The sequence below is a fragment of the Nilaparvata lugens genome, chromosome 12 (genome assembly GCF_014356525.2).
Source record: "Nilaparvata lugens isolate BPH chromosome 12, ASM1435652v1, whole genome shotgun sequence".
Classification (NCBI taxonomy): Eukaryota; Metazoa; Arthropoda; class Insecta; order Hemiptera; family Delphacidae; genus Nilaparvata; species Nilaparvata lugens.
In genome coordinates, this window is record NC_052515.1 from 8810926 (window position 1) to 8826752 (window position 15827).

The 15827-nt window shown below is 35.4% G+C and overlaps 1 protein-coding gene across 1 annotated transcript in view; it reads right to left on the reverse strand.

The window, feature by feature from the left end:
• LOC111049624 (head-specific guanylate cyclase) overlaps window positions 1-15827 on the reverse strand; it is a 308894-nt gene that overhangs the window by 97684 nt on the left and 195383 nt on the right. Inside the window, exon 3 of the mRNA XM_039438869.1 lies at window positions 6475-6557. Within this exon, the coding sequence (XP_039294803.1) occupies window positions 6475-6557 (83 nt within the window). The remainder of the gene's footprint in view (window positions 1-6474; window positions 6558-15827) is intronic.

Genomic DNA, 15827 nt, shown 5'->3' on the forward strand with positions numbered 1-15827 from the left:
TTCACATTCAACTAATAATGACAGGTTCAAGTGAATGTCACTACAGAAAGCAAGCAATGGAATGATAAATGAGGCATATCTTGAGTTAGCTGTGAGAAGCATTCAGCAAACAAATTCAATGATCGGTGATAAATTCGAGGAGGGTGTAGGGGTGTAGGGGTGTAGAGTTTCATTTGCAAAAGCGTAAACGATGAAAAACGAACGGAAAAATGAGGAAGACTGATTGTACGAATGAGAGAGGGGAAATAGAAAGAAGAGGTGGTGAGGGTGAGGGAGGAGAAGGATGAGGAGGTGGTGGAGGAGGTGAAGGAGGAGGAGTAGATATCTCATTACATTTGATTGATTTGTGGAAAACTGATGGTCCAAATAATTTGAATCGTGAGATGGATGCTGAGTGAATAGTAGAAAGTCATCTGTCTGTTCTCTTCCTTCCTCTCCTCATTCTTCTTTCATATTCTTCTTCTTCTTCATCTTCTTTATCTTCTTCATCTTCTTCTTTTTTTCTTCTTCTTCTTCCAATTTTCTATCTCTCTACTGCTTCATCCTCATTCTCTCCTCCTCTTCTTCGCCTCATCAGTAATGCTGTTCTTCGTTTTCTTGTTTGGTTTTAACTATTCTCCACTCACTGTTCAATTTCCTTCAAGATTGGATAGAAACACAAATCTGTTGTCAAATTCTATACTGTTCTATTTAGTACAAGACCAAGGTTTCGTGACCACAACGGTCACATTTTCAAGTTGACTGTTTACAGTTTACAGACCTTTTGGTCGATAAATTTGCTGGTGATGACAACCTGTCTACTGATCTAGAAATCTGTATGCACCATTACACTGATTAATCCTTTTTACTTTCTTTGCCCTATTACCATAGGTAAGGAAAGTATTGCTTTCCAAAAAAAATTAAGGTACCCTAATTTCAAGTTTTCTATACGTTCCAAGGTCCCCTGAGTCCAAAAACATGATTTTTGGGCGTTGGTCTGTGTGTGTGTGTGTGTGTGTGTGTGTGTGTGTGTGTGTATATGTGTGTATGTGTGTGTGTTGTGTGTGTGTGTGTGGTGTGTGTGTGTGTGTGTGTGTGTGTGTTGTGTGTGTGTGTGTGTGTGTGTGTGTGTGTATATGTGTGTATGTCTTTCACACATGTTTTTCACGGTTTTCTCGAAAACGGCTCTAACAATTTTCTTCAAATTTATACCATGGATAGCTATTTATAAACCCTATCAACTGACATGAGTCTAATTTCTGAGGACATTGCAGGAGCTCCATAATATTCTTAAGAAAAATGCGGATAATTACTAAAAAAGCATTTTTTCACGATTTTCTCAAAAATGACTTGACCGATTTTTTTTCAAATTCATACCCTGTATAGTTATTTATCAGCTCTATCAACTGGCATGAGTCTCCTTTCTGGGAAACTAATGGGGGGTCCATCCTATCCTTGGGAAATGGACTTCTGGTGCATGAGCTAGGTAGGTAGAGCAGTTCATAATAAAAAATCTGGTGTGGTACACTCACACAACTTTCCTTGCTCATTGAACTGCAAGCCCTATTCTCAAACGAGAATAATTTAGGGGAATAACATAATGACGATTTGCGGCAACATATTTGCAACTACGATCAGACTACTGTATATGTGTATATTATAATTGCTTTCAGAGTACTTTTTCCTTTGTGTTAATTGTGAAATTCGAAGATTTTTTTAAAAGTCGTCGAATTTCACAATTTACACTCCTAAAAGAAGAAGGAAAAAGTACTCTGAAAACAATATTATATATTCACATATACAGAAGTCTGATCGTAGTTTCAAATATGTTGCCGCCAATCGTCATAATGTTATTCCCCTGAATTATTCTCGTTTAAGAATGGGGCTTACAGTTCAATGAGCAAGGAATGTTGTGTGAGTGTACCACACCAGATTTTTTTTAAAAGCTATCCAATAATTTACTGAATGTAATAATTATATTCAATAAGATTGAAATTAGTGTTTTCTTCCTCTCTGTAAAACTTGTATTATGCAACTCTGGTTTGAGTGTTTACAGTCAACTTGAAAATGTGACCGGTGTGGTCACGAAACCTTGGTCGTGTACTAAATAGAACAGTGTAGAATTTGACAACAGATTTGTGTTTTTATTCAATTATGGAACGGTTCTATAATATTAACGATGACTCAGTCGAATTCCTTTAAGATCCTTATTATCCTTACTATCCTTATTATCCTCGTTAGCCTTCGGCTATTTCCTTCTCCTTCTTTTTTGTTTTTTCCTTCTCCTTTATCTCATTTCTTCGATTCTTTTCTTCCTCCCATTTTAATTTCCTATTCAAATTAGTTCTACATCTTCACGCTATAACTTTTCAGGTTCAGGCATTTCTCCCCTGTCATTGAATCTACTTCCAAAAATCTTTCAAACTAAAAATCTTCCAAATGTCAATGACCTTCAGCACCAAATCCACTAGCAAAAGCTTAGTGTGAAGTCAATCGTTTTCTTAAAGGACCATTCTCCATTGCCTCCCTTTATTCATCCTCTTATTCCCTCTATTATCTTCTGTTTGAGATCAAGTTTTCGTTTATTGAAAATCCAGTTGCCAATTACCCAGTTATTTGTTAGAGAATTCTAATATTCCCCTTCTTCAAGACTCAAATACCAAAAATCTCAATTATTATTATCCGCTCTGTTATTTATTTCTTCTCCTGCTGGTCATCGTTCTCAATTATATTCCATTTTCTCAATCATCTCAAGATTTTTCAATCATATTATCAACTGACAACAATAGTCTTTGGCTGGGGTTATACCAAACGAGCGAGAAAGTATTAAATATTTATAGAATCAGGTATCATTAATGCTGTAAAAAAAAAGAAGAAGAAGAAGAAGAAGAAGAAGAAGAAGAAGAAGAAGAAGAAGAAGAAGAAGAAGAGAAGAAGAAGAAGAGAAGAAGAAGAAGAAGAAGAAGAAGAAGAAGGAGAAGGAGAAAATAAGAAGAATATGAGAAGGGAGAAAATGAATAATATGGTGGAGAAGAAGAAATGAAGATGCAAAAGAAGAAGAAGATGATGATGATGATGATGATGATGATGGAGAATGAACGAAAATAAGAAGAAGAAAAAGAGGAGAAATAAGAAAATAACAGAAAGTGATGAGAAGAACTTTTACGATGGATGAAAGGTGTTGAAGGTAGGTAATTGAATAATGAGAAAAATTCATAGAAATCATAACAAGTAATCTAAGTACAGTATTGGTAAAGTGAAGAAGAGGTAGGAGAAAATGAGAAGTGGATAAATAGTGTGTTGAAGAAGGAGAAGAGAAAAAGCAGGAACTGGAGAAACATGAGGTGGAATGATAATGATTGCGGTCTACAACCAAATGGAATTCAAGATTTAATGGCTTTGCACTTCACTAACGTCGCGTCTTGCCTTTCGTTCATCGACTTGAAACGACACATTTTGGCATCTACGCAGGTTTGCACTATATGCGTCAAAATAATATCACTCAGATTTTGGCTTGCCTGAGAGCAGCAACTCAAATGATAACGCTCGAATTTTAGCATGTTTCAGTTCTGAGAGAAGAATATTCTTGTCACAGTACGCTTAGAATCAGTTCGAGCCAAATGAACACAAAGTCATTAAAAACTTTGCATTAAAAACTTTTTTTCACTGACCTCCCACTTGCATACAAATTGTAAATAATTTAGCAAGTAGTATTTTTATTTTGACAGGAACTAACTGTATAGAAGTTTATATCTTTATTTCACTGAGTTGTGTTTTTATGTCGAAATAAAAAACGATTTGATTTGATTTGAAGTCATCAACCTAAGCGTAGATAACTCTCATTACTTATTCTTCTAAAGGTGAGCACAGATATACGCGCCGCGAATATGAGCAATTCACTTTTCCTCAGCTGATTATATCTGTATTTTTACAAAAACGGTAAGATACATTTATAAAAAGCTTGGTATCAGCTGATTAAAGGTGAATTGCTCATGTTCGCGGCGCGTGAATCTGTACGCACCTTTACGGCTACTGATTACTAAAACGCACAATAAAAACCATGTTTATGTCCGATTGCGATTTCTGATGAGCGATTTCGAGGCCACTGAGTGACCCATTGTTCAGAATAACAATAAGGATAGACAGACGCTAAGAATGGGATGATTTAATATTACATAAGATATTCTGGTATCAGTTGTCCTCTATAGAAGGCAGTGGCAAGGCAGTGAATCGGAAACGCTGTTTGTCTATCTTTCTTATTTTTTAAATATTATTTTGTTTTCTTGAACCTATCGTCTTTGTACGATGTTTTGTTTAGTTTTAACTTAAAATTGTATTGGAGGGTTAAGTGTAAGAGAGGGCCGGCTACGCCCTTACTTCGTCCTCCTAGGTTTTCCATAGAGGCAGCTAATGAATGAATCAATCAATCAATCTCTACTATCATTATAACGTGAATATCACTACAGTTATGCTTTTTTTTAATGTTGATCTCCACTGAATCTAAACAATCAGACTGCTGAGTAAATCACTTCCTAATAAGAAAATAGATAATAACCAACATATCAACAATACATGATATATCAACTGCTATAATAATTCCTCACCAATCATATAAAAGCCCATATTAAGTTTCAAACACCTTTAATATATATTAAAGGTGCATTTTCGTTTGTGCGTAAATTTCCGCAGTCGACGACGGCAAGCATTGTTGACATTCATATTGTCCAAATTCCAAGTGTGCTAACACAGCTAATCAAATAACGTTTCATTATTTGTGTTTATTATTCAAGAATAAAAACATTTCTGATGATATTAACATATTCCCATTTGAAAATATAAAAAAGTATAAACTCAAGATCCCCCATAACATAATTGAACATCGTTTAGGTTATTTAGACAAATTGAAATCTACCCAATGTGAGATCCTCATAGATATAAAGAAAATAAAAATCTCAGTACCCTTTATTTTGAAAAATTTTATCACAACATGTTTCGGACATTTTTTTTACTCCATATCACTTGAAAATGGCATAAATGTCCAAAACATGTTGTGATAAAATTAAAAAAAAGGGTACTGAGATTTTTATTTTCTTTATATCTATATTACAAGTAGCTCTATACAGAAAAGAGATAAATGAGATCTTCATCCTTGGTCGGCGACGGCATTTACGCATAAACGAAATCTCAGCTTTACATTTACCACTGTAAGTGATGAGAGTGTTAACTGACCTTTCAACTGTTTTACACTTCACAATATTATTACTGTTCAAAGTCGAATCTCTCATTATACCATTATACCATGACACACCATGTAATTAAGAGGATGTGTTAACTGTATGGGTACCCTTTCCGACACATACACACATCCCCCTCTACACACACACACACACGTCATAAACATAGACACATGCACGCACATGAGCAGAACATCAAAGACAAGTGCATTACTTCCGCAAGTTGAGTGGAAAATCACATTTAGTTGGACACCAGCTGGCAATAGTGAGGTTCATCCTAATTTGGCAGCACTCATCATACATGACACTGATGGCTTGCCATTCTACCAATGCTGACAGTTGAGATGAGTCTCATCAAAGTGACAATCAGGTCATAAGCCAGTAGCCAATCAGCAACACCCTTTCAAAGACATTCCACCTTTAATTAAGCTTAACTTCAGCCACTTACTTTATAGAAGTTTTTGTTGGACTTTGTGCCGGTTACACAATTGCCGGTTGAATTTCAACTATGATTGATTCCACGAGAACCAATCAGAGAAGCCGTCTTTTCAAAAACGCTTTCTCCGATTGGTTCTCGTGAAATAAATCACGGTTAAAATTTAACCGGCTGTTGTGCAACCGGGCCTTTGTGTTTATTTGGAGGTTAATATTGATGTGATAAATTCAAAAGTTTATTTGATAACTTTTCGTGGATTTTAAATTGTGTGAATCGAATTATCAACTGTAGATAACTCGACCAACGATAACTCTGGATCTCGACTATTATTTCAAATTAAGGTTTATTTGTAAACCACTATTTTGGTTCACAACAGTTTTGGGTGAACGCCTTTTGCTCCAACCTGAATTGTATGTATTGTCTATGAATACAACGAAAAATGTTCAATACACAATCATAATCAAAGCTGTAAAGCGAACCTGATTTTCCAATAAGATGTTTCCATTCATTACCAATTGGATTCAATTTGATTCACAATACAATTATTACAATAAAAAATGTAATACTAGTTGGATTAACTAGTCTGCCTACTAATCCAATGCTTATGGTTCGACTTGAATTCTATTATGAACGTTCAATCTCCAGTGAGTACAACCAAAGATTATAGATTACCTTCAGTATTATTATAATTCTTTCAGTTATCAGTATCACTATCATTATTATTTTTATCAGAATACTTTTCTCTATGGTAAAACGCAGTGCGGATAAAAAAGGTTTCCATCTGGAATATCTATAACGAATTATAATTATCTCAATGTGACTTACCATCAGCTTCATTTAGAAGATCGTGGATATCTTCCAGGTAGTGGTAGTGTATCGAATTTGATACATCTTGAGGTAGACCGGATCTGGAAAATACAGAGAAAGTGAGAACTCGGTAAAACAGGATAATAATACGGTACGTGATTAAAATACAGATTATTCAGTTATACCATAGAGAAACAATAGCGTGAGTAGATATCCCATGGTATAGGGCGTTTATGTCGCAACTTTTACTGTTATCTCAAGCCGATTACTGTCGATTTTTCAAGTTTTGACCGGGTAAGAGTGTATGAACGGCACAATATGAGAGACTACTAGCGTCATAAAGCTTCACGTGAAAGAACTACTTGGACTATGGGCTTGAGATAACAGTAAAAGTTGCGACATAAACGCCCTATACCATGGGATATCTACTCATGTATTGGTTCTCTATGGTTATACTTACTAAGGGCAATATTAATTTATACTTAAGCTCATAATACAATATCTATCATATATGTGTTATACGCTAATCGACGACGACAACAAGTAGTCATATTGTGTTAGTTGCATAATGTGTCTCATTCTGGTTTTGACCAACAGCTAAGCATTAATAATACCTTCGTTTAAACTGAAGTAGTGCATAATATAATGGACCTAAAGGATCGAACAGAGCGAGTAAGTCGCGGTGGAGATCGATGCCATTGAACAGCTATGGAATGATAACAATTGGGCCCGGTTGCACGATAGCCTGTTACATTCATGATTAAATCATGATTGGATGCCACGAGAACAAATTAGAGGAGTCTTTTCTGGTTCTCGGGGCATTTCATCACAATTAGAATTCAACAGGCCTCTGTGCAAGTGTGCTTTGAAGTCTTAATATAGGTATATACTAGATAAATATAGAATATAGAAGAATGTAAGCAAGCTGAATTCCTTGAATTAAAGCTAAAATATAGAATAATATATGTTATCTTATGCTATCTTTTCTCTATGCTTAATCGACCTTAACGTTCTACTGGTACCCTAAGATATGAATTCTTAGAATATCATTGAAAGAAACGAATTCTAAGTGAACAGTTGAAATAGTTACAACTACAATCCACCATAATCAAGTGCAGTGTATTGGTAGATTATAGATAAATCCTCCACTGCGTTCACCCAACCATATCACTCAACACAGAGCATAAGGTTGACTTCCGTCGCTGAGCATGCCTCAAATAACACGGAACACAGAGAATAAAGCAGACAGACCTCTCACTCCATCTCAGCCACAAATACAAGCATGTAGCTACAATGTTACAGCTACAACCATCCAGGCTACAAGTAAGCGTTTGTCACACTCCAAAGGACACACAAATTTCGGAGATGTTCTACTCACAGTTGAATCCCCCTTCCCGACGATGATCATCCCCTCTTGTCCGCCATATTTGATCGATTCCCCCCCCCGAAATCCAAATGGTGTTATCATAGAGAACTGCTGTCAGTATTCCTCATAAATGACATCAATGATCTAAATTAAACCAATGATGACAGTTTATAGTGGATCTCACAGCGTCTATTCACTCCGACTGTCAGTATCTCTATTATGGATGACATCATTGCTTCCCATTCAACATATGCTGACAGTTTGAAGTTAATCTTACTACAGCGTCTATTCACTTTAACTGTGGAGTGATCCGTGGTCTAGTGGATAAAGTGCCTGCGTAGCAGCATAGAGATCCCGGGTTCAAACCCTCTCAATACCAAACGTTTTTTAACCAGATCACTCCCGTGTTATCGGATGGGCATGTTAAACTGTCGGTCCCGGCTGAAGTATGACAGTCGTAAGGCCCATTGGATGGCTTAAATTATATATTCAGGTGGGATCTTCCCGCAAGGGACTCCCCACCAACAAAAGCCATACGAATTTACTTTACTCTAACTGTGAGTATCTCTCTTATAAATGACATGAATGGTTCCCATTTAAAACCTGTTCTGACAGTTGAAAATTAATCTTACTACAGCGTTTTTTGTGTAGTTGAGAAGTTGATATTGTGGTAATTATTCATATTGAATGAAAAAAGACTAAGAAATTGTCAAAATTTATCAGATTGACAATGGTGTAATAACCGAGACCGGTCTTTCTAATTATTATCAAAAAATCAGTGGTTTTTTGACAATTTCTTAGTCTTTTTTCATTCAATTACTACAGCGTGTTTTCAATACAACTGTCAGTGTTTCTCATAAATCACATCAATAATTTAAGTTCAACCAATACTGACAGTTGAAAGTGCATCTTGCCACAGCGTTAATTAACCATTCCAGTCAATATTTCTTATAAACGACATGAATGATCCTCCCATTTATCCAATACTGACAGTAAAAAGTGAATCTTACCACAGCGTCAATCTACTGTTCAGCCAGTACTACCATAGAGAAACAATAGCGTAAGTAAATATTCCTTGGTATAGGACGTTTATGTCGCAACTTTTACTGTTATCTCAAGGCGATAGTACACGTAGTTCTTTCCCGTGAAGCTGTGTGACGCTCGTAGTCTCACATACTCTCTCATTTGGTAGAGAGTTAGTGGGGTGAATATTTTTAATATTCTTCCCGAAAAATGAACATTGATATGTCTGAAGCTCCGCCAATTTATGTAGATGCATAATAATATCTATAGTTATTATATTACAAATTGCTTTCTCATATCATATACAGTTCAATAATTATTTTCTCAGTCTTTATTATGTAAATTCATCTATAATTTTGCTGTATTGTCAGCTATTGTATATAAGTGTATAAGCCAGTATATATTGTAATCTACATAAATAAAGTACTCAATCAATCAATCAATACTGTGCCGTTCATACACTTTCACCCCAGCAAAACAGTAAAAATTGACAATAATCGACAGTAATCGGCTTGAATTGGTTTTGTTTTTTTCAGATTGATTGAGATAACAGTAAAAGTTGCGACATAAACGCCCTATACCATGGGATATCTACTTACGCTATTGTTTCTCTATGGCAATCCTCACCAATGACATCAATGATTCTTCTATTTAACCCGTGCTGACAGATGATAGCGAATCGACTAAACAGCGTTGAGAGACGATTGGTGCGTTATTGTCAGTGTTATTCCAAGTGGAAGCACAAACGTTCCTGTGAATATTGTCTCGCTCAGAAGATGACAATGGTTATCAATGGAGAAACGCGTTTAGGCTCAATTTTGCATGAAAGCTTTACACCGAAGACATATGATGCTATATTACTTGGTATACGTTGATGTACAACACTGAACTACTGATAATAGTGAACCGCACGAATATAGTCCGATGGAAATAGGAATTGGAGTCCTTTCTCATCCCCTCCCCAACCCACATACATAGAAGTTGCTAGTTCATCAGGTGTATTACAAAAATATCGATTAATGATAATTCATCACAATTTTATACCATAGATTATCATCCATCAACAGAATTTGATCCATTTGTACTGCTGTCATTAGATTAGAAATGTATTTTTGTCATAGTCATTCAAACTCAGTTGTTTTCCATACATGAAATGAAGCCGGTAAACAGCTGTTCTCAGAACAAATAAAAATGACTTTTTTAAGTATGTATTTGATCAAAATCGTTGGAGCCGTTTTTGAGAAAATCGCGAAAAACCCTGTTTTTGACAACATTTTCGCCATTTTAGCCGCCATCTTGTATTGCATTTAATCGAAATTGTTCGTGTCAGATCCTTATAGTGTAAGGACCTTAAGTTCCAAATTTCAAGTTATTCCGTTAATTGAGAGATGAGATATCGTGTACACAGACGCAGATACACTCATACATATACACACACACACACACACACACACACACACACACACACACATACAGCCCAATACCAAAAAATCACTTTTTTGGACTCAGGGGACCTTGAAACGTATAGAAATTTGGAAATTGGGGTACCTTAATTTTTTTCCGAAAGCAATACTTTCTTTACCTATGGTAATAGGGCAAGGAAAGTAAAAATAGTGTACGTTTTTGGCAATAAATTATTTATTCATTCATTGCTATTCATAATGAGCTGTGGAAAACATTGATCAACTCTCATTTGGTTAAGTTGCTTGTACTCTCATCCGTATATTTTCTTGTGTTTGACTATAGTGTACACTGTATTTTCTTTCTTCAGCACTACAGCCCAATATGAGCTTTGGCCGCCTCCACTACAGCTCTCCACGCTCCTCGATCCTCTGTTAATTGTCTCCATCCTCTATATCCCATTTTTTGGAGATCGTCTCTCACTTCATCTTCCCACCTTATTCTCGGCCTTCCTATCTTTTTTCTTGAATGTAGCCTCTCCTTGAATATTATCTTAGGCATTCTGTTTTCGTTCATTCTACAGATATGTCCAAACCATCTAAGCCGCTGTGCCTTTATAAATTTTACAATATTTGGGCCTCGAGGTCTGAATCAGTTCTTCTCCTCCACTCCTATCCTTCTTTAACTGTACCATAAATCTTTCTTATGATTTTCCTTTCAAAAACGCCTAGATGGTTTTTGTCTTCTTTTGTTAACGTCCAAGATTCACAGCCGTACGTTACAACAGGTGGAATTAGGCTCTCTTATATTTTAAGTTTCGTGTTTCTACATATGAGCCTGTTCTTCAAAAGTTTCATGTTTCTGAAGTATGCTCTATTTCCAGCAAATAATCTTTGATTTATGCTGTAACCCAGTGTACACTGTATGGAATATGGAATTCAACAAAGAGAAATGATAAATTGTATTCGAAAAAAAAATTGAATTTAACACTGCTATAAGTGATGTACTAGTGAGTCACCCGGGCTAGAGAACTCGCTTAAAATGCCACTCATACATGTATTACACTGTATTATGTCAGCTGGTCTATTGACAGCAGAAGAGAGTCAAAGAAAAACGATTATGTGAAACTTTTCTCTTAAGCACTTTCGACGTTTTATTTCTTGTTGTCAAACATAAACACTCCTCCTGCTATAACCTTGAAAAGGACGAAAGAGTGAGTCAATGTTTTTGGCCAACGAACTCCACCTGTTCAATGATTCAAAGAATATTCATGAAAATATATTTTTCCTACAGTTACGTTGAAAAGTGGCCATTGCTGCACTGATTACAGAACGCAAAGAATCACTTTTCCGCTCTAGTGCGGGAAAAATTTTTCTGCACTCCAGATTTGCAACATGGCAACGCAAAATACTTAGTAGGTTATATGGAGCAACAGTGCAGCAAAATCAAAATGAAGTTGGTAACAGTGACTGGGCTGCTATAGTGAGCAGAGGTGCAACGAAGCACAACTAGCAAATTATTATTCATTACATATTATAACCAAGGACAACGAGGACTTTAGGATTTTAGGATTAAGGTTTTTATCAATAATAAAATTACACAGAAAAACATTTGATGCATTTCAGGCAATTTTACCCATAATTACCCACTTTTCATATTCAATGGTAACTGTAGTAAAAACTTAATGTGAAATACGTGCGCAAAGTTCCTCTGCTGCACTCAAGAAACAATTCCGCCCTCGCCTACGGCTCGGGCGTAAACGTTTCTTGTGTGCAGCAAACTGTCACTTTGCGCACTAGTTGCACAAATAACTATAAAAATGTGTTGAAATGTAAAAACATGTAATATGTTGAAATTGAAATTTGGTGATTTTACAAACGGACGACTTAAAAAAGGTCGGGACACTGTAACATATTTAAATCTGGGTAGATGAAAAGCCCTAACAGAAATAGTAATAGGTCTAAAAATAAAGTAATTGGCTAATATCGCCAAGCAGATAATAATCAAGATAAGATAGCATCAGCTTGTTCTGGCTAAATGGTACAAGAACTTAAAAAGGATTTGAAGGAAGTTTATTACTCATAAATAGATTATTTATAAAATATTTGAAGATTGAGGTTAGGTAGATGTATTCACAGATCGGTGACCTAGAGATCGATCAAACCGAAGAACGTAGAATCTGACCAAAACCCCTTGGCAGAGCTTTATTGCATTCGGATGGTGTGCAATGTGAAAAAACACCCGTCCACGTGGCTAATTATTAGTTAGCATGGAATTAATATTAATATATATAATATTAACTAGCATGCAAAGAGCATAAATAAAAAACCAAATAAAAATAATTTAATGTATTCAGGAAATAAGAGTTACCAGGCGCATGAATACCTAATAAAATTTGCATGCACCAATAGTAAAACGGCAGTTAATAGGCGGCAACTGTAGGCCAATTCAAAAATATTTATATATATTTATATAATTGTAGTAGATTTTGTGTAAAAATTTGTGTAATCTATGTTATCAATATGGCTCGAATGCAAAGAAATTATTAATCATATAATCTAAGCAATATTTTGGCATTTTTTGTAAGATCTATTTGAATTTAATGGCGGAGGATTGAGATATTTAAATTTTATGCTAATTTGAAAGTCGGAAAGAGAATCTGTAAAACTTGAGAAGGAAGAACCAGCACTCGCCAGCCAGATGCCACCATAAGAGGACCCCAAATATTTTAGAGCGAAGTACCTTACTAATGATTTTGTAAAAATTAAAGTTAAAGTAAATTATTAAATTTCTTAAAAGACTTCGTGATGCTATTGTGAAGCAGAAGTCATTTTTCATTTTAATTAAATTTATAACCCCTTGGAGGAGACGATTCCGGCTACCATATTCCCGGACCACATGGAGTTGGATCGACATCGGCGGCTTACAAGAAGATTTTCGACACGTGAGTGATTTAAATTTGAATTTAGTGATGGGCGCCCTAGTGCTTCGAAATAATCTGATGATCAAAGCTAGCTCGCCGAAAGGGTTATTATAAATTAAGAAATTAATAAGAGTAATACTTGCGCAAGTAAAAATTAGTATTAAAGGTATTTAATTGAAAGAAAAATATATAGATCAATATTTTAGAAATTTCTATTTAATCAAAGAAGTACGAAATCTAGGCTATCAAACGTATGCATACAATATTCAATTTTTGCAATACAATTTGCGATAATTTATCATAGTTCTAATTCACTAGATGAATGGCTCTACCTATTCCGTCAGGTGCCGAATCTTGCACCCTGAGATAAAAATATATATTCGATACAAATAAATCTACTAAATACTAGAGATTTTAATATATAGATATATTTGGATTATTAGTGGCTAATTTATCAAGCTGATCTTAGAGCACATATTTTTGATTGAATTATCCAAGCCGACAAGTATCAGCAAGTACATGTCACAGCTACATGCCAAAGAATGCATATGATTTCAAGATAAAGGCACATGGTAATGATTCGTGCCACAAATCTAGAATATAAAGTTTAGCCTGTGATATTTTTATTGATTTCAAATATTGTTCTATTTTTATATTATATTTTTTATCGCTCTATATATATATTTTTTGCCTCGATTGATCTTTGCTTTATTTGTGTAATATATGTGTGAAATTTACATGGTGTGCAATTTATTTTATATTCCTCATCTCTATAGTATAAGTATCATTTATATATATATTTATTATTATTGAATTACAAGAGTTATTGGAGAAGCCCATATCTAGGCCTATCAAGATTTTTTAAGACTGAACACTATTAGAAAACCACGCCCTAATTATATTAAATCTCATGCTTTACCGACTGATGCCAAGCAGGAGGCTAATCGTTATTTAAATATAAAGAATAACGGATACGGCACAAAGACATGTCGCCCAACGTGATAGGCCACGGATACGGCACAAAGACATGTCGTACCAACGTGGGACTGATGATGAGAGCCAAGCTCATTGAATAATTACTTGAAATTAGGTCAATAACCATAGTGAAAATTATAGATAACTTATACGAGTTGTGAGGAAAACTGGCGAAGGAAAATTTGTATTACTTTTTGGGGAATCAATAGCTTTAAATAAAGAGAAATTATATGTTTTAAAGAAAATTTTATATTATTAGTACTGTAAAAAATTACCTGTTTATAGAGAGAGATTATATTTTATAAGCCTAAACTGCTAGTCAGAAATCAATGAATAGTATTATTATATTATAAGAGCTTAAGTAATAAATAGGTTACCTGGCTTGTAATATCCATAGGCCTATCCTCATTTGTGTCCTTATTAATGCCTTGTTGGCCAAAACTTTCACTTTTTTAACAAACACTTGACACTTAATCCATTTTTAAAATATGAGTCTCTTTTCGTCCACGCAAAGTAAGGTAGCAGACACACTGCAGACGGCGATAGTAGCGGAGATCGACGCTGAGGGGGGCGCGATGGAGTCCAACGCCCAGATATCTTCAATCACCGCCAAGAATCCTGTGAACAGTAATAAACCGTTAAATGTCTCCCAAGAAGCAATAAGAAGGGTTATAGTAGAGGGGATGATCAAGTCATTTTCTAATAGTTTAGAAAAAACAATGACCACAGTAATGAAGAACTTAAAGGCGGAAATGAAGGAAATGCGGGAATCACTGAAGGATACATCGGTAAGAATGGGTAAGGAGACTGCGGAAAGAATAGATAACCTACCAGCACAAAACACTTCACAAATTCATGAAATAGCTACAAACAGGAACAATAGTCAACTTATTTCCATAAATAAACAACAGAATAGTAAATCTACACAAATAGCTCACCTAAATTCTGATATAAATCAAAACAAAGTACAACTTAATTCATTGGAGACAGCCGTTGGAGAACAGCAATTATTTTCATCTGAATTAAATGCCGAAGTAGTAGATAATGAAACAGAAGCTTCTAGTCATTGGAAACAGGCCCAAGAGAAGTTGGTACAACTTGAAAGTCAAATACATCAATTTCCGCACGAGAATATAGAGCCTATTCCCATAGCAACGTTTGATTCACTACACAGTTTCAATGAATTAGGCCGTTTTGACAATACAGACCGCTATCTCCAACCTAAAGAATTTATAGATCAGATAAAACTAATTCAATCATTAACACCACCTCTTGGAATTTTTGGCGTCTTCGTTTGACTAGTTTATTGATTGGCGAACCCCTGATGTTCTTTCGGAGTAGAGCCCATGAATTTACATCATTGGATGAGTTTGTTGCTGTCTTCCTGGAACAGTATTGGAGCAGAAGTAAACAGTTGGACGTGCTAGCGGACATTATCTCATGCGATTTCAACCCTAACTTAGATGGTGCATGTACCACTTTCGTCACTGCCCTACAGTTTAAAAATTCTCAATTGAGCGAGCCCATTAATGAATCGGCATTAGCAAGTATTATTTTAAAGAAGCTACCGTATCAAGTTAGAATGGCACTCGCCACACAACCCATTACTGATTGCAAGCAGCTGATAAATCATTTATATGGCATACAGTCTGTGATGGCAATATCAAACCACCGTTCAGACCA